The sequence below is a fragment of the Rhyacophila brunnea genome, unplaced genomic scaffold (assembly GCF_057557595.1).
Source record: "Rhyacophila brunnea isolate RB1 unplaced genomic scaffold, BYU_Rbru_1.0 scaffold_11, whole genome shotgun sequence".
Taxonomy (NCBI): domain Eukaryota; kingdom Metazoa; phylum Arthropoda; class Insecta; order Trichoptera; family Rhyacophilidae; genus Rhyacophila; species Rhyacophila brunnea.
Window position 1 is genome coordinate 35,392,301 of NW_028232763.1, and position 21,019 is coordinate 35,413,319.

At 34.0% G+C, this 21,019-nt stretch overlaps 1 protein-coding gene across 1 annotated transcript; it reads left to right on the forward strand.

The window, feature by feature from the left end:
* The first annotated feature begins 1,913 nt into the window (after positions 1-1,913).
* CCT4 (chaperonin containing TCP1 subunit 4) lies at positions 1,914-18,090 on the forward strand. Its single transcript, XM_085960356.1, has 11 exons — positions 1,914-2,148; positions 4,551-4,603; positions 10,350-10,439; positions 10,888-11,055; positions 12,069-12,210; positions 13,130-13,341; positions 14,263-14,402; positions 14,510-14,714; positions 15,024-15,306; positions 16,406-16,602; positions 17,674-18,090. The coding sequence occupies exons 1-11, from the start codon at positions 2,037-2,039 to the stop codon at positions 17,689-17,691; spliced, it is 1,620 nt and encodes a 539-aa protein (XP_085816482.1). The 5' UTR covers positions 1,914-2,036; the 3' UTR covers positions 17,692-18,090.
* Positions 18,091-21,019: the final 2,929 nt, after the last annotated feature.

A 21,019-nucleotide genomic window follows, 5' to 3' on the forward strand; every position in this document is an offset into this window, starting at 1 on the left:
ACATGCTCGTCGAAGGTCAAAATTGAGTTTTTATTGTATTTTCAAACCATGATCCTGGACACTCCTTAAATGTTGTAGATAATCTATTTATATAATTTTGAAGCCTTATTATCTTATATAGTTATTTTAAACATTTGATGACTGCATAAAGTATTTTTGTTACATAAAATAGTATTCTTTTAAACCTCTCACTCTAATGTTTTAGAATATAGTCATATTTCGGTACAAAACTGTGCAGTGGTGTTAAGATTTTTTACATTTATTAATTTTTAAACGCATTTATAAAACCATTAGCATAATTTAATACTAGATAATTTTTGTAAAATATTCACGATAAAAAATTATATTGATAATCTCTGTGATCCCAAATTTGACAAGAATTAGGCATTTTATTATTCAAAAAATCGGCAAGATTAACACATTTGAAGATGATTCTAAAGATATTTATTATAAGCTATGTCCTTGACCATTCAAGTGTGATAAACATCTTATGAATAATGATTGCTTTATAATAATTATTGACCTAAGAATAAGGTAGTGTTTTTTTGAAATACGCCATTTCTTTTGTCATTCCCCAGTGGTTAAGCTACAACATACGGCCGTAGCCATAAATTCAAAAACTATAATTGAAGTAGGGAGTAAAATGATATTGACGCGCGTGTTTGAACAACCTAACCTAACCTAACCTAACCTAACCTAACCTAACCTAACCTAACCTAACCTAACCTAACCTAACCTAACCCAACCTAACCTAACCTACCCCAACCAAATATTAGGTACCTAATAATATAATCTTAGATTGTGATAATGAAGTATCAAAATCTATGAGCATTTCAAATTTTTAATTAACAATTATTGGATCGAAAAACCTATGTGCCGACAGAAAAAGGTATTTATTATAATTGTCTACTGGAATAAACTGTTTTCGTAAAAAAAATCATAAAAGCTCATGACGGCATCTGCGGCACAATTACCTAAGTTTTAATTAACGTCACTTTCTAAATAGGTATTATTAGTATTATTTGAATCTGAAAGTAGGTGCCTAATACATACTTATGTTTTGCCAAAATATTGTTTAAAATCATTAAACCTAATTTTCATAGTGTTTGTATTCTTTTACGATTAATTGGTTACAATAGTATATTGATACGTGAAGACTACTTTTTCCTTAGTGCAAATCGATTATTTGAGTGTTGTAGTTGATTTGTGAATATCATCCATTTCCGATGTGACGAACATCTTTTTAAATGTTGTCAGCGCTTTGTGAAAACAGTCTATTCAATTGTGCGAATATATTTTCCCCTATAATAAATATCTTTAGAATCATCTTCAAATGTGTTAATCTTGCCGATTTTTTGAATAATAAAATGCCTAATTCTTGTCAAATTTGGGATCACTGAGATTATCAATATAATTTTTTATCGTGAATATTTTACAAAAATTATCTCGTAATAAATTATGCTAATGGTTTTATAAATGCGTTTAAAAATTAATAAATGTAAAAAATCTTAACACCACTGCACAGTTATGTACCGAAATATGACTATATTCTAAAACATTAGAGCGAGAGGTTTAAAAGAATACTATTTTATGTAACAAAAATACTTTATACAGTCATCAAATGTTTAAAATAACTATAAAGGATAATAAGGCTTCAAAATTATATAAATAGATTATCTACAACGTTTAAGGAGTGTCCAGGATCATGGTTTGAAAATACAATAAAAACTCAATTTTGACCTTCGACGAGCATGTCCCCCCTTTCAATTCCTGTTATAAAGAGAATAAAATATTGAATACAAGATTCTATCATTCCATAGACAATATATTGTATCATTGCGTATATTATCTATGACTATCATTCTTGTTTATTGAGTCTCGTGCTCGTATGTGAGTCGTGATTGTCTGTGGTCATTCATATTTCTGTCAGATTTTGTTCTTTCGTATTCTGGAAGTTTGAATATAGGAAAATAAAATCCGCAGTTATCAATCCCATCTTTTTAGATTTATCTGTGAAACATAATACATTATAAATAATGGCTCCCAAAGCTGGTGGTGATATGAAAAAACAAGCTTCATCTTCTTCTGTTTATAAAGATAAAAGTAAACCTACTGATATTAGGTTAAGCAACATTAATGCCGCAAAAGGTACGTAATTTTTATTGAATCGTTATATACTATTATGTTTATTAAAATGATAGAAAGGATTATCGGGAATTCGAATATTATATGTATTTTAATGTGTCACTTAAATTGAGTCATCTTAGGGCTTGTTTATGTGGGCGTAATGCAGTTGGTATCAAAGTATTTTGTTGTAATTTTTATATTATTAAAAATGAATATTTGATTTTTTTGACATTTTTGCAAGGTTACCTTTCCCACCTTGTTGTTGACATAGCAAACGTCCATGAATTATCATCAGATGCACTATAAATTTGACATGGGAATCACAGGTGCGGCTATGTACGTATTCTATAGATTCAGAGGACATTGATTTTATCCTATCTTTTGCATCCAGGTTTATTTAATGATTCCTGATTTCATTAACGTTTATTGATTTTTATACTGCCTGACAACTCGTGTAAGTCTTGAATCGAGACTAGAATGGGCTTATTTATTGGTGGTACATATTTTCATGCAGAGTCAAACACAAACCTGCAACATATGATAACTCCCAACGGTTTACCTTTTTTGATTCATTAGCTTGATGACAAGTGAGTGCTAGTCCAATAAACCGTTGCCTAAGGTTCAAAGCAACTCAAGTCTATTACTAAACATCTGTTCATTAGATATTTTAAGGGTGATTACTCTGCATAACAACCATTAGAGAACATAAGTTTTTTTTTTTTGTTTATTCTATGATATTTGCTTTATTGAAATATGTTGGGTTGTTAGCTGTTTTGGGCCATAAGAGAATTGGTGTGTATTTGTTAGTGTGGAATTTGTCGAGCAATTTATCTAGGTCAGACAGATAGTTCTTCAATCATGGAAACCAGATATGACAAATTGGCAATTGCCGAGTACCTTATGGAGAGCAGCCATTTTTTTTATCCAACTCAGGGTTGTAGACGTGTGCATCTATGTGACAAGGATCATCTACTTCATGGACCAAGTGTATAGATAAATAAATACATTCATCCAGAGATGACTGAACTTATGTTGATGTGAACATGTTATAGTCATCTCTTAAAACTATTTTAATGCACAAAGATTTTTAGGACCCATGAAAGTAGTTTCTAGTGAAAAAAATCGATTAAACGCACTACACCACTGTTGTGTGATGGGAAGAAAATAGGTTTTTTTCTTTCTGTCATTACTTCTGAGTTGCAAGCATTCAGTACCAGTTTTTCTAAATTACTTATCTTATGATCATCCTGAAGATGGATTTATAGTCGGAAATAGCTATCAACATAAATAACTCAAATATTATAGAATTAACAAAAGTCTGTTTTTATAACCATTATGATGGAATTCTACCATACAAATATTAAGTACTAAATTCAATTAATCGTGAAAATATTTATGTTTATTAGTATTTTAACACATTGATCGCCAACTAGTTTTACATAAAATAGTTAAAAAATGATTATTTGTCTCTAAGGTATTATTTGATAGGTAATGAAAGAATATAATGTTTTTTTTCATTTTGATGATTTTTTTACGTAAATATTGGTTTTTATGATGTGCCGGCCACATGTGTCCGTCGCGGCGCCAACAAGTTTATTTATTCTATTGCGCCGGGCCGGCCACTTCGCCGGTCACCTGTCCATATGTGTTGACGAGAGCATGGTGCCATTTCGCGGTCGAATTATATTTAGATTTAGATAGTATAATAAACAGAAAAGGCACAAATACGGAATAAAAGTTTTCAAATTGGGTAGTATAATACCTGGATACACATAAACTGGAAATATACGTATACATACCTTATAATCATTTTTTTTATTCTATTTTTTTATTATTTACATATTTTTTATAACTTACATTTTTATAATCTATTTAATTTTTATTTTTATATCAACAAAAACACATTTAAAATTTAAAAGGAAAACTTTTTTTTTCATTATGTACATTCTTTACATTAGTGAGCCTATATTTTGTGACTGGGAAGACATATTTTCAGGCCAAGTGGCAGTAATATACAGAAGGGCCATGCCGGTCACCGCGTATCGAAAAATGCACTGCGCGCGTGCCCGCCGGCGCTGTAGAGCAACTCTACGCAGGTCTTCTTTGCCGGTCACCGGTGACCCCCATGGCCCCCTGAACGTAATCCAATGCCGGTCACCGGTGACCCCCATGGCGATCACCGGTGACCCCCATGGCGATCAACGTGTTAAGGATTGCGCAAATAATTTTGAATTTTTTCTTAATGGACAAGACAGGGTAAAACATTTAAATTTGAGTTAATGTTAATATGGAAATAACTACAACATATTTTATTCACAGTGTGATCATGGTGTTTCAACCAATTTCGATTATAAAATAAAATTCAAAACATTAAATAAATATACATAAAAATAGTGATGGATAATGTTTTTTTTTTTTTTTAGCCGTATCAGATGCCATCAGAACCAGTCTTGGCCCACGTGGCATGGATAAAATGGTAAATAAAAAAAAAAATTATATTTCAGCCAATACTTTTAAACACTTACGGACAAACCAGTTATAACCGACAATGTACAGGATAGGCATTAGGTTGCGCTTTATACAGACATCCTTTTTTGCTGTATTATCCATCACACCAGGCTTTATGGTCTTTTGGCTTTTGGTCAAATATATCCTCATAAGGAATAAGCAATCTTGAAAATTTTGAAAACTAATCATTATTTTTGGAAAGAAAAATTTTGAAGTAACTGCAGCACCATATTATACTATTATATTGACATTAAAATTTGAGCATTAATTGAATAATGCGCACACATTATATTTGTCGCATTCGGTACAAATTTTTTGGGATAATTTTTCAATAGTTATGTTTCTGAGGGATTTCTGTGGGATTTGGCCTCCTCCACAACCGCTCTCCACTCACCCCTGTCTCTCGCCACACTTCTCCAGTTACCGGGTCTTCCTATATGAAGCCAGTCCACTTCTACGGCGTCAGCCCATCTCCTTATTGGACGGCCTCTGGGTCTCTTCCGTTGGGGTAGCCACTTCGTCATGATCCTTGGCGTTCTAACTTCAGGCATTCTCTCCACATGTCCCGCCCATCGTAGTCTTTGGGACTTATATCTTATGATTGTTTGCTGTTCAATCAGCTCTTCCAACTCGTGGATTTTTATTCTGTAGTTCCCATTTTCCAACGTGGGTCCAAAGATTTTGCGGAGTATTTTGCGCTCGAAGACAGCTAATTTGTTTTCCTCGTTTTGAGTTAAGCACCAAGTCTCACAGTCATAAGTGACCACTGGCCTTATAATTGTTTTATAAATTAGGAGTTTACTTCTTCGGCCTAGAATTTTCGACCCCACCAGTCTCTTGCAGGCATGCCAGCATTTATTCCCGGAGATAAGGCGGATTTTTATCTCCTCTGCTGTCTTATTTTGGGTATTTAGGCTGGATCCGAGATACATGAACTTGTCCACCCCTTCATATGCATGCTGTCCTATGTCTATATTCTGCAGCGGTACCTGATCGCGTGTGGTGACCATATATTTAGTTTTTGACAGGTTTATTTGCAGCCCAGCGTTTTCTGCTTTCATTTTCATAGTGCCACCATGGTCGATCATCCTCTGTTGGGATCTGCTTGTAATTACTATGTCGTCAGCATAAGCGCACATCTGCGTTGTACTGTTATCTACCCATCCTCTTATGTTGTTTTCATGAGCTATGGATTCCACCAAAAGGTTAAATACCATAGTGGATAGCGCATCCCCTTGTCTCACACCTGATTCGATTTTGAAGCTTTCAGTTTGCTCATTTTGCACAGTGACAACTGCTTGAGTATCCGTCAGTGTGGTCTTTATTAGCCTTACTAGTTTTAAGGGAATTCCCAGTATTTTTAGGCTTTGCAGCATCTTATCCCTATTCACGCTGTCGAAAGCTTGTTTAAAATCAATAAACAGGTGGTGGAGTGTAAGGTTATATTCGTGCGCTTTCTCCATAGTTTGCCTCATGAGATGGATGTGATCTATGGTGGATCTATTTGGTCGGAAGCCGCATTGGTATTCTCCCAGGGTTTCCTCACCATAGATCATTAACCTGCTATACAGTACAGATGAGAAAACTTCATACGCTGTGTTTAGAATTGTGATCCCTCTGTAGTTATCGCACATTGTTTTATCTCCCTTTTTCAGAATAGGCACGATTATACCCATCTTCCATTCCTCAGGTAGAATTTTTTTTTTTCAAATATTGAGAATTATCTTGTGGATATTTGCTTCCAGTGTTGGGCCACCACTCTTTATCAGCTCGGTTGTTATCCTGTCGGTTCCAGGTGCTTTATTGTTTTTCAGCGTTCTTAAGGCGAATTCTTTGCCTCAATTTACGATCAAATGTGACTTCAACGCCATCTAAAGGCATCTACAGGCATCTACCATGAATTTCTAAAAATGTGTTACTAAAAACTTTCGTCGATCGCAACCAGATGGCAATAAAATATAAAATAAAATATTGTGTGACGCCACATATTAAAAATCATAAGCTTGATAAAAATGCATTTAAATTTATTATATATTTACTTACCTATGTAAAAATATTTACAATTAATATTTTCCCCATAAAATATTTACAATTATATTTGATTTAAAGTGTTTATGATTTTTACATTTTGTTTACCGTAGTTTTTTTTACAGTGGCAATACAAGGGTATCCTGTCCAGTCAATGAACCAGATTTTTTTACGTTGTCAATACGAATTAATATAAATATTTTTCTACAGTAAAATTCATTTATAGTAGTAAATGAACATTTAAGTACAAATGTTTATAAGATTGAGTTTAATCTTGTACAATTGACAATTACATCGAATTTCTACTAGAGGTGGAATAAAAGAATGATATGAAATGAATAGCAAAACAAATGCCATTCGAATTATTATTAAACAAAATAAGGAATATACAGTTGTACTTGGTTATTACTAGGAAGGTTGGACCGGCTGAATGTGCTCGTTATAAGCGGTACTCGTTATATCAGAGAATGGGTATTTTTATTGTCGGCGAAAACAACAATTAGACACTTAACTAGTGTCATAAACGTAATCTGTCCCCGGCGGCATCCTGTCCGATCGGATTTTATTGCTTAGGGTCGAAATGTCTTTAAACGATCAACACATTACCAGTATTTTAGCTTGGTATATCCGATAAGTATCTCGTTATAACAGTGAATAAAAATGTACGGAGAAAATCATATACCAAATGTCAACGACTGTTTCCTCATTACATCCGAGATCTCGCTATGTCCGAGATTGTAATAACCGAGTTCGACTGTAGTTATAATTATGACAATGTCGATATTATATAGACATCCCAATTCATTTCGTTTCAACCATGTCCGATCCTAATGGGTTCATATGGGCCTCCACAGAGTGGACGATTTGTATTAACTAACTAACTATATCTGAGATAAGAATAAAGTAAGACACGCAACGAATTGAATAAAAAAGAAGTTGGAGGTAAGAAAAAACGTAAATAAACATGCGAACAAATCTTGATAAGCAAACCCAAGGACAAAATAAGTGACAAATTAAAAAAAAAATTGTAAAACGTAAGAAAAAAATTTAGAATTTGAAGTAAGTGCACCACTGATTACATAATATTCTAAGAAAAAGACAGAACGTTATTTCTTTGAAAAAATCTAATGTCGATTTTAAAGAACAGTGCAAGATAAAATAAAAGATAGTTTTATTTATTTTACCTATAAATGTGTAAGTGAAATGGATTTGGAGATATAAAAAGAAACCTTATTGGCCCAGTGGTTTCTAGGTGTGGACTTTTGTAATTCCCTGAAGATCTCGAATAAATAATTAAAAATTATCAACACCTATACCATATTCCTAGGTATCTACTATGATTGAAAAGTAGATCTTAATTTTTTGTATTTATGATTGCTTCATAAAAAAACAATATTTACGACTTTATGATGTAGCAGATAAATGAGCAACTAAATAGTGATCCAAATATTATGAAAAGTTCAACTATCAAAGCATCACGGCATAAAATTAGTAATACCACGGTTATACACAATTTATTGTACCTACCTATTGTTATAATTTTCTTAGTTCATTTAATCGTTTTTAATTTAATTTATTTTCAAATTCACCTCTTATGTGTTCATTCACTGAATTGTTTACCCTATATTTTATGGAGACTAATAATAACTTCTATTTTCTACATACTAAATTATCAACCTCCACTTTTTGACAGGACGGCATACAGTTATATAGGCACGTAGATAATAATTTTAAGGCCAACAAATAATCCAGTATATCGGCTATTTTCAAAATGTGTTTGCCGCTGTATCCAGGATAAACATATAGAACAAAAGTTAGTGAAGTGGAAGTTTGTCGAGGCTGTTTTGATCGGGTTAATTTGTCTTTGAATAATATTGTGACTAGAAATTTTAACAATTCTTATTATTTTTAACATTGTATATTGTTCATAATTTTCGCGACTACCACGTGAATAGACGATTTTTTTTTACTTATAACATTTTAAACACTTAACATAAATATGGATAAATTGTACAGTTACTAGACAAAGATTAAATTTGATGTGTGTCAGAAGTATCTTAGGCATTTTCGCTCGTATGCTTTCTTTATATTATTATGAAACTATATTTATTTTAAAATCGCTTTATAAAAGGTAGGTACGTCAAAACAGTAATAAATATCTGAAATAATTACACAACACTATTTCAGAAAGTGGAGGTTGATATATGTAGTCCATTGACATATGCTCCAATATCGCAAACAAAAATTATTGACAGCAGAATTAACACAGTTTTTGTCTTCGTACCTGGCGAACCTTTATTTTCAATGTATGTGTGTGTATGTATTTTTTAATCTATGCAAGTACTGTTTCAAAAATAGTTCGATTTATTTCCGCGTTAGCAGCATATGTCGATAAAGTCTTGTCAAATATTCATTTTATTTACAATCGATTCGTTAATATACAAAAATACAAGATTAAATTTAAATAACTAGCCTAAAAATTATTAAATAATATTTTTAATAGAAACGCTAAGCGTTTTTTGCGATAAATTAAGTCTGAACCGAGATGTTTCGATTTTAATTGCATGCTTTCTAACTTCTAAATCGATGTTTTTTAAATTTGAAAAAAAATATATAAGGATATAATAAATTCCAATTAACGTTTAGCGTTTCCCTAGGTAATAGATTTACGTACATTTTTATCGTAATTTTGATAATAAATCTTATGTCATTCATTCTTACCACCCGATAGAAATGTACCGAATTTGACACGTATTTTTGGTATATAGAACTCCACGATACATCTTAATTTTTTATTTTATTTTTCTCATTACTTTTGAATATATATTTACCGATTAATAAACTTTTCTAGCTATTTTTCGATAACAACTTTACCTAGAGACATCACCTTAATGCTCTTCTTACTTCAGGCAGAGTAGGCTCATCAATAAATTCCTCAGCAGTGTGGTACAATACTTCTTTTCCGTTTCCTCATGACCATTACTATAAGCCTGATTTAAAAGTGTTGTGAAATAGCCTTTCCATCTTTCCATAATGTCCTCCTTTTCCATCAGCATTTGTCCTTCACTATCCTTACAGGAGTTTAATCTGGGTTGATAGGATTTCGTTAGATTTCGAAGAGAGTTGTAAAATTTTCTGGGATCATTGTTTCTTTTTTGACATTCCATGTCTTGGAGTATTCTCTTGAGTATCATTCGCTTTTTCTCTCGACAGAGCTTTGTTGCAGTTTTTCTCTTTTCTTTATAAGTTTCGTAATTTTGGCGCGTTTCCCTTTGTAGGCATTTTTTCCTTGCTTCATTTTTTTCAAACAGCGCTTGCCTGCAATCATCATCAAACCATCCTGCATCTATTTTTGCTTTGTTTTCCCCCAGAATTTCTGTGGCACTCGTGATAATACAGTTTTTTGTATTTTCCCAGTCCACATTCACATCATCGGTTATTATGTTTCTGAGGCTGCTTCAAATTATATCTGTTTGGATAATTTTGTCATTTGATCAATGATGTAATTGTTAAGGAAATGACTGTCATACATCTAGAAAAATAGCTGTCGAAAAAATCCACTTTCTTGCTATGGTGATGATGACTTTAATCAAAAGCTATTTCTCTTTAAAAATAACGATGTTATGATAAATGGCACAAATTATGAGCTATAAGTGAACTTGTTAAATACTGAAATGTTTTTTTAGATCCAGGCTGGTAATGGAGAAGTAACAATTACCAACGATGGAGCCACAATCCTCAAACAGATGAATGTCATCCATCCGGCAGCAAAACTGGTAAACACATGCACCCTCGTATTATATAAACTCATCACACACTCACTGATACCTATTTTGATGAGAGTGTGAGAGTGGCTCTAAGTATAATTTGGCTGCGTAATTACATTAAAATTCATTTATTTAATACGAATTTAAGACATTCACAACACGACATGGAAAACAAAGAAGTTGTATTAAAACAGTATTAAAAAAGAAAGAGATAGAAGCAGTATAAAGATTAAATGTTAAAAAAATTATAAAGTAGATACATGGACATACGTCAAATGAGTTAGAAGATTCTATTTTTAGAATATGTAAAAGTAAAACAACGTCCACCTGAACTCACCTAGGTGGAAGGAAAACTAGTATATCCTGTTAAATCTAATTTAATTGCCTGTTAACCCAAAGTTTACGTTGGTTAATGTAATGCACATGACTAAACTAATAAGAATGAATTAACTTTTAGTTGGTGGAGCTGTCGCGTGCACAAGATATTGAGGCAGGAGATGGCACAACATCTGTTGTGGTTATTGCTGGTGCTTTATTGAACGCTGTTGAAAAGATTCTGGCCAAAGGAATTCATCCCTCCGTCATATCGGACGCTTTCAAGAGAGCTGTTAATCAAGCCGTACAGGTACCTGTCCTTTTTCAAATATGTAATTATTGATTTATAAAAGTATTTAATGTCACACATGCACAATGAAGTGTTTTTAGTTGTGAGAATTTAATCACAAATGCATTTGACATAATTTTTGCTTTATATAATGACTTCATAATGCTTTCATTTTATTAATGGGCGTCCAAATAATTTCTGTGTATATTTTTTTATTTATTGATTACAATCCAATAAGGATCTTGACCACCTCCTGAAGAAGTCTCCTAACAAATGTTTCAGACACAGGATTCGCCTCAGTTTAATGTTATATTTACATGACTTTATTATTATTATTAACACCAATTATTAGCAAGTAGTCCAGCGAGCAACAAAGATTCTTGGAGGCGCTGCATGGTGTCAATATGCTCTAAGGAGCAGACATAGATCAACGATAAAGACAGTTATTGTATCAACTATTAGCAGAATATGTGTGTAACATTAACATTTATTAATATATACAGTAAAACCTCGTTAGTAAGAACACTGATAATTCGAAACTCGCCGTAATTCTAAATTTTCCCGAAAAAAAAGTCCCTTGAACATTATTTTCACCTAAAACCATACCTTTAATTCGAATTTCGTAATTCGAAATGATTTCTGGTCCCTGGCATGCAAAAATATTCAATAAATCGTAATAAAGTACACTATTTCATGAGCCAGTCATTGAAAATTGTGACAGACTTTTCTTAAAAAATCAAAAATTACTTATTTTAAGAAGGTAATAAAAATAATTCTGACATTTTACGACCCAATTCGGTAGGGACATCTATAATCGGAAACGAAATTAATGAAAACCAAAAAAAAATTTTTTTTCAAAATTTTAATATTTCCCCCCATACTTTCATAATTCGTAATTTGAATTTTTTTTCGATTTTCGGTCCCATGGAATTCGTATTAACGAGGTTTTACTGTAGTTCAAAATATTTCTACCAAATAAAGCCCGTAGAAGAAGTATATAATTAAATTGTTATTCAATTACGTTTGATTTGTAGGTTCTGGAAGAGATGTCCACACCGGTTGAGATAAATGATGAAAATTCCCTCATCCAAGCTGCTGCCACTTCACTCTGTTCAAAAGTCGTTTCACAACATGTTAGCCTTCTCGCTCCTATCGCTGTCAAAGCTGTGCTTTCAGGTTTGTAACAATTTGCTCAAATTAGTTGAAATTAGACTTCTACCGACGCAGTGCCTGTCCTTGCTTGGAGGTTGGCGGTATCTTAATATCGCCGCCTTCGGGTTTTGATTCCATGGGCCAGTGCGCTCGAAAAGTTATTATACGCGACCTGGCGTATGACACCGCGCTGCTTGCATGGCAGGGGCGATGGACCGCTTCTTCCAAGGGCAGACAAACGCATTTGTTTTTTTTCTAATATAAAGTGGCGCATGGAGATTACCAGATTGTCTCCAGACCATTGGACTTCTCAGTTCTTAATCGGACACGGTGGTTTTGCCTCCAAGCTCTGTCAGCTTGGCCTAGTAGAATCTCCAACTTGCTTATGTGGCGAATTGCAGGATGCCGATCACATCCTCTGGGAATGTCCCCATATGTCAGTTGAAAAGGAAGAGCTTCTCAAGCCGGTCCGACCCTCAGTTGGACCGGTCGGCCATTGCGACTTGGTATCTACGAGGGAAAATTTCTCAGCCTTTAAAGAGTTTGCAGCATTTTATGGTAAGTTGAGAAGAATTGACCGTAATACATTATATCGAAGTAGGAATCACGCTCACTCTAGTGCATGCCAACCAAGGTCTTGGGAAGTTGCTTCTGGGACACTTTCGGCACAAATTCTAAGAGCGCCTAATGTTTGTTACACCACGGTATACGCCTGCATAACGGGTGTGGAAATGTGGCGGGTGGTGCTTGTTCATCTGTATCACCAAGTTTAGCTTGAAATATGTGCCGTGCCCATTGATAATTTGATAACTAATTTTATGAAATGATCATACATAATTATTAAACGTACGAAACCTTGATTCTAAAATACCTCGTGAATCCGGGATAAAAAAAAGTATAATAAAAACTACAATGCTGTAATTGGCTCGTTTTACATTTCTAGTTGTTGAGCAGAATACCGGTACAAAATCTGGCTTATCTTGCGATCTGCGTGACGTGAAAGTACTACAACGTCTCGGAGGCACTTTGGAAGACTCTGAGTTGGTGCATGGTCTCGTCTTGCCTCAACGCACCGCAAATGTAGCCGGACCACGTAAAGTTGAGCGTCCCCTTATTGGCCTCATTCAGTTCTGCATTTCACCTCCCAAGACAGATGTGAGTATTAAATTGATAATCTTCCATGTTTTCTGTTGATGTATTGTTTATTATAACAATTTTAGTTAAGCCTGTCGATATTTTCATGTCGTCCACACTCTACCGCCATGACTGAATGCATCAAATTAGCCCCAATGGCGTAGTGAAGACTTAGGGGTATATCTATTTATATGTTTGACTTTTTGTGTTGCTTTTCATTTCTTTGACGGTCATCAAAATGGAGCATAATTTGGAGAATATGATTAACATCAAAAAGTGAACAATGCAAAGAAGTTGAAGAAAACCTATTCTACACGAGTCAAATATGATCAAACTGAAATAAGAACTAATGGACTGATAATGAAATTAGTTGCAAGTCTTTTTGCATTGCCTATTCATGTGTATCAAACCTTACAGTTACACTATTTATATTTTAAGAAAATATATATTTGCCCAATGAGTTGTTTTTATAGATTATTAAACGTGTTCTCACTATCAATGAGAATGTGTTGTGTGACACAAGTAGACACATACTGTATTTGCTCCATACAAATTTTGATGTCTTTAAATGACATGTCGTATTTGCTTGAAGAGTAAAGGATAGCTGCAGGTGTTGATTCACTGCACATATAAAAATAATGATTTCTATAGTGGAATCATTGAACCATGAATATGCATAGATGCGTGCACATGAAATAGACAGGGGGTAATGTGATTATTGTCTATGGTTGCTATCAAACAAATTGTCTCGCTTTTTCTCAGTTGGTGCCCTTCCAATTATGTCTTGTTTCCTGCCAAAACTATCGAACCTTACGGTAATATGATACGTTTATGTCGACAATATGTCTGCAAACGTGTTACTACAATTCAACTGCCGATAAACTTTAGACAGGCGAGAGTCTTAATTAGTCAGTAAAATGTGTGAATTTCTTTTCGTTATAGATGGATCACAATGTCATAGTTTCGGATTACGCTGCAATGGACAGAGTACTCAAGGAAGAGCGAGATTATATCCTGAATATTGTAAAGAAAATCAAGGCCAGCAAATGCACAGTTCTGCTTGTTCAAAAATCAATTCTCAGGTGAAGATTCTTTTAATAAACATATTAATTTTTAGAATGTAATATACATTTTTACTGATGGCAAAGATTTATATAAATATAAATTATATTGTTAATCTCATTGTCAGGGATGCCCTATCAGACTTGGCCATTCATTTCTTGGACAAGATCAAAGTTATGGTGGTGAAAGATGTGGAGAGGGAAGACATTGAGTTTGTTTGCAAGACCCTCGGATGCCGGCCCATCGCTTCCCTCGATCACTTCCTTCCTGAGAACCTCGTCAAAGCTGAACTCGCCGAGGAGGTCAGCGAGCCTTCTGGAAAATTTGTCAAGGTATAATGAATTTGTTACTATAAAGATCTTTTTTGGTTGCCGCTGTCACATCTGAATAACATGTTATTTTGTAAACAATATTTACATGCAACTTTTATTTAACTTTACCAGTTTTCTGTGCATTATACCCAACGTATAACTCTCCATTCCGCATTGTTACGTTTAGTTTTTTTTTTTTAATTAATTAAAATTGTAAGTTAATATTTTACACCCATACTAATTAGTGCTGAAAGAAGACACTTCATTTCTTTTTTTTTTCATTTTCATTTCCTTTCATTTATTTCATGAGAATGTGTTTTTTGTCATTAGATCACAGGAATCGCCAACCCCGGACGCACGGTGACCATCATAGTGAGGGGTTCAAACCGGCTGATGTTAGCGGAGGCGGAGCGTTCAGTGCACGATGCGCTGTGCTGCGTGCGCTGCCTGGTGCGGCGACCCGCTCTTCTGGCTGGTGGGGGTGCCCCTGAAGCACAGATTGCCCTCAAGTTGGCCGCCACTGCGCAGACTGCTCGCGGGGCTGATCACTATTGCCTGAGAGCTTTCGCCGATGCCCTCACTGTCGTACCGTCCACCCTAGCCGAAAACGCAGGTAACTTCATCAATACAAACTTCCACAATATACTATTCAAAATAGAGTAACCATTGCTATCTTTTATTTTACTTGTACTGACACAAGATGTGGAGAACAAATAATAATTGGTCAGACCATCTTGTGGGCTACTTTTTTTTGTATCTTATGAAACTCTGAAATTCAACGAAAACCGGTCTTGTGAACTCTCAAGAACACCTATTTACCTGAGCGACATTTTATTGAATGATGTTTCTCTTATAGCACCTGTAACGTGCACATGCATGGATTTACTTGCACTAATAATGTGTATTTTAAATTATCGCGATAATTACTGTTTACACGTAAAAGTGCTACTGTCTCGCCAATCTCATTCTTCAAGAGTAAGGGAGACATGATGTTATCATTATTTGGTGTGACAGGTCGTAAAAATCAGTTAACCTTTAAATGAGTGCGTGGCATAGTTGTTTTTTTTACCGGCAGGTTCGCTACTATTGTTCTTCTGCGCAGGCGCAGATATTGCACGGTCCAATTGTCACATGAAAATTCAGAAGCTTCAAAACTTTTGATTCATGCATGCAATCTTGCAATTTCCACGATAATACGTATTTCCATGTGCATTTTTTTTATTATGGCTGCGATAATACGTACTGTCAGCAGTAAATCCATGCACTTGTAAACGGGGCATTACCTTACATGATTATATTCATAAATATTTCCCATCTATGTTACTTTCAAGAACTATGTTTCATCATAGTGGCTGACAAGTTATATTTTTGAATTTAAAATTAGCGAACATTGTATATCGTAGTCGCTTGAATCATTTACCGGTTGACGTATTACATAATGTGTTATGTTCCCTTTCCCGTAAAATCTCAACCTCACTTCCATACAGATTGTTAACAATGTTACATTACTAAAAACCTAATTCGATTGACACTGGACAAACTTTTTGCCAAGTGCTTTTATTAAACACATGTTCTTATAGCACTCGAATTTGTGCCTTTAAAATCATTATGAAAAAACAGAACCGTCTTTTACTGATTTTATGGAGTGTTTGCTTTTGTTAATTATAAATATATATAAATATTTATGCTTAGTATCTATTTTGAAATTTCAGGCCTTAGCCCTATTGGTATGGTAACAGAGCTCCATGCTGCACACGCTGCGGGTCAAGTGAATGCGGGAATCTCCGTGAGGCGCGGCTGTGTAGCCGATATGGCTGAGGAGAAGGTTCTCCAACCGCTCCTGGTCAGTGTGAGCGCCATCACCCTCGCCACCGAAACAGTTCGATCTATACTCAAGATTGATGACATTGTGAGTATACATTGATAACTTACATTTCACAGTTTGATGCATATTAAACTGTAATTCATTCAAATCAATATTGGAGGTCCACATAAAAGGATCATCTCCGAAGCATACCTATTATACCAAAATTAGATGAGCAGACTCAACAACTTTCACCGACCGTCTCGCCCAATCTAGAAATGTCACCTTGTATCATTCTGTTGGGTAATTAGTGAAATAAGAAACATTTCTATTATAGCCTAATCTAACTCCATGATGGGGGTGATGAAAAGTTGCATCAAAGGCATCAGGCTCTGCCTCCAATAGTACAGCTCCACCTGTCAAGGTGGACTATATGAGCATCCACAAACAGTGTGGATCTTTTCTTAACGGAATCTTTACAGGGAATAGTTGTTATCCATTCAGTCAATACATTGGAATGTTAAAAATGCAACAGGCAAATTTGATACAGCCATAAAATTTTATTCGAATTCTAAATAATAGATGGCTCTATCTAATTCATATATAATTGAAATGAGCAATCAAAAATATGTATAATAATTATGTAAATTAAAAATTCATGATTAAACCTCAGAAATCCTTATCAAACTCACATTTTTACTTTCTGGGTGAGTACTGTTTGTTATCCATAGAGATATTGATCAGTCGATGATTCACGCAAATTATTATTAATGTCTACACAATCTGGATGCTCACAATGGCCGAGCGGGGTGGGGTTACCACGTTGGCTTATAATGTAGTGTAGGTTCAAATCTTCAGTCTGGCAAATCAAAACATTTTTTTAATGTGTGTGTTAACCTAATAGGCCGGCTAACATTCATTTCTTGTAAAAAATCTGTTGGAGGTCCATAATATTATGAGATCTTCTTAGGATTGGACATGGTAAAAAAAACATTATCTGGGTTTATCAAATTCCAATCAATGTTAATTGACAGCTCAAAGGATAAGTGCACTCATCAGGAAAGTGAAGGATGTATGTTCGAATCCCACAGTTTCACTTTTTTTGTACATTCAGTAATATATAAATATTATACATTGATTTTATGATTACTAATAATTATCGTTTCTTTTTTTCAGGTTAACACTGTGAACTAATGGAAAGTTCAAGAATAACATAATTACAATTAAGTTGCTTCGTATTACTCATTTCATTAAAATAAGAAATTCCACACATTCTATTTCGCTGAATTATGATATGCATTTATCCGTATCGACCTGCTGTTTTATCATCGATAATGTGGTCATTGCGGTCTCTCAAAAGTATTTTATCGATTATTAATTTTTATTTATATCACCGGAAGTTTTAATCGTGGAACATATTCAGTAATGAATAAAAAATCTCTTTTGCTATGTCACTAATGGAAAAACACCTAGCACTTATAATATAAACATTACGGTGAACATAATCACTATAATGTGTATTATTACCCTAATTTAATAGCTTTAACATGCATTGTATTTTAATAAAAAATAAAATGTAATATTAATAATAAATTCTGTATATTTTATTTTTCCTTTATTCCTTTACAAATATTACATTGTATGTAGTATTTCCCAAACATGCAGCATGGGTATATCTAGATGTTATATCGGTATTGAACGATCCTCGTCCCTGAGAGGCTTTTTCTGTAAATACAAATACATATCTCTGTAGCTACATACTTAAGTTTTATTATTACAAATATTTTGCATCTGTGCTAGTATAAAAAATACTCTGCACACAACAGATAGAGCATCAGAGTAAATTTTCAGGTAAAGGTTATCAAGAGGACCATGTTGCCGCATTTCATCTAAGGTGAAGATACAACGTTGGATTTAGCTCTACCTAGCTAGACAGTGTCATCAATGTCTCAAAAGTGTTTCCATCTATTCTACCTTTTCTTCGAGTGCCCTTTTTTGACGTGAAAACTGACTGAATAATGTATGTATATTATATCGTAAAATTGTTTAGACAAGACACATTTCACATCTCCAAGTCACCCTAAAATCTTTTTCTTTTCCAGACTTACTTTGACTGCGAAATTACGCCCTCCTTTTTACAAAGTTACAGTCAATTTCAATTAATAATATCTCAATGACATAATTTTTAAAATCACCATCATATCGTCGGTGTTTTGTAAAAAGGGCGAATCAACCATTTTGGCGAAATCGAGATTTTAATGAAAATACAATATGTACCCCACTAGCTTTGTTGTGTAAAAATGACGAATTTGAATCTCCACAGGAAAGTACTTAACACTTTACGGTCCGGGAACGCCACATTGGCGTCCTTAGCGAGCCGAACGTTACGGTCCGGTGACGCTGACGTGGCGTTTTAACTTACGCATATCTTTACTGTGAAAAATAAATATGAAATTTAATATTTGGTTGCAAGATCTATCGACAGATGGTTGAATGACATGTGCAAGAAGTAAAATCACGATGGAAAAAAAAATATTTCGGGGTTTTTACAGAGATGGCGGACGTAATACCATTCAGTATTTTTTTGTACCTATACCATTTTTTTGATTAGTTACAAGCCTGTTTCTAGGCGGGTGAATCACGAGACATAAACAAAAAAAGGTAATAAACACTCAATGTTATATTCCAGTGTCGTCACTTCAACTTCGAAATTTAATTGTCGACCCTTTTCAGTGGCAGTCAACCATTTATGAACCTGCATTCTTTTTTAAAAAAATGAACGCGATTTTTAGCTATGAAATTGCGTGCTATTTGATATTTTGTCTTTAATGGTTTACTACCCATGAAACGTCCACCATGCTTCATCATCCATGATAGAAATTTTAACTTGAAAATGAGAACAGTTATAAATGTGAACTTGTATCGCGTTATTTTCGTTCGCTTTTTTCGGGAGGTTATTGCTTGTGTAACTGCATAAATAATAGCTATTATTATTTATATTTGTTGCACTAATTTCATTGAAAAAATAATTAACCTAAGTATATTTTAGCTAGGGTATATATTTTTTATTAGTTTTATCTCCAAAAAAACTTTTTAAAATGGAGGACCAATCGTTTTTAGAGGAAAACTATGCGGATTGTATGTCAGATATTCCCAGTGACTGTGAAGATATCGGAGATTTTAGTGATATTGAAACAGACTCATTTGCTCCCTTGAGAACACGCCCACGTACAACATATTTCGCGAGTGATTCTGAGGATTCAGAAACTGAGGCCGACAATGATGGAACGATGATGATCCGCCGAGAGAGAACAAGCCATTTGAAGGATTATCAAGAGTAACATTTGACACTGATAATTTAAGTCCTAAAGCTAGATCTAAAAAATGTGTGGACATAACCATGTCGGCGTTGAAAAAGTGGTTCGGTTTGGTGATAATAATGGGCATTGTCAGAAAAGCGACTCATTCTTATTGGCCGACAAATCCACTTATTCCACGTAAGCGGTTTTTCAAATATTGCGTTATTTACATTTCACTAATAATGAAAAATGAAATTTCACGATTTTTTGTTGAACATAAAGTTTGGATCGAGGATATACAGACATCTGAATCAATTGATGTTGCGGAAACGCATGCACCTTCTACATCTTCTGATACAGATTCAACCCATAAAACCAGTTCACCTACTTCATTACAAAGACTCTCTGGCAGTGTAAAACAACATCAAATATTTCCGGGGATTTCCGCAACTAATAAACGTTTAAGAAGAAAGTGTAAAGTGTGTTCCTCACATAAACTTCGAAAAGAACCTATTTACATGTCCAAAGAGTGTAAAGTACCTCTACATCTACATATTGGTAATTGCTTTTTTCGTATCATTTAAAAAAGTGTATTAGTTGTTAGTTCATTTACATTCATAGTTTTATAAACTATTTCAAATAATTTCAGTTTTAGTGTTTAATTTGTTTTAAATCTACTCGTACACTATATTATTATGTGCCAATAATTATTTCATGCCTAGCCAGTTATCTAAAGGTATCCATAAGATTGAGTGTTGATTCAAATATTTTTGTGGAATATGGATGTTTGTTTTACAATTTATTGCTCTTAGATTTTGTTATATGATTTTTTTACGCACGCCTCTGCACTGTTATTGGATTGTCTCGATTCCTACAAAAATACCAAATTGTAATAAGCGGTGGGAATGTATATGCGTGCATTTTATTTAATTAAATTTACGCGAAAATATGCACGCCACTGCACTGCCTCTATCGCTAGGCCTCAGCCATAAAACTCGTAAAACCAATAAATCACTAAATAAGTGTTCGTTCGGGAATGAATGTGCATTTATTTTTAAACACTCACAGTTTGTGTGAAGTCTTTGTCATTTTATTATATTTGATAATCAGAGATATGAGTAGTAGCGCTAAAAATGAATTGATACGTATTCTATAGCGGTGTAAAACATTTTGTATTTGAATATTTTATTACATTTTTTAATTAAAAATAATATATTGTGATT

Coding starts and splice junctions, on each gene's coding strand:
- CCT4 (XM_085960356.1), top strand. CDS start 2,037: ATGGCTCCCAAAGCTGGTGGTGATATGAAAAAACAAGCTTCATCTTCT. Junction 13,342..14,262: donor TTTCACCTCCCAAGACAGAT/GTGAGTATTAAA, acceptor TTTTCGTTATAG/ATGGATCACAATGTCATAGT. Junction 14,715..15,023: donor CTTCTGGAAAATTTGTCAAG/GTATAATGAATT, acceptor TTTTGTCATTAG/ATCACAGGAATCGCCAACCC.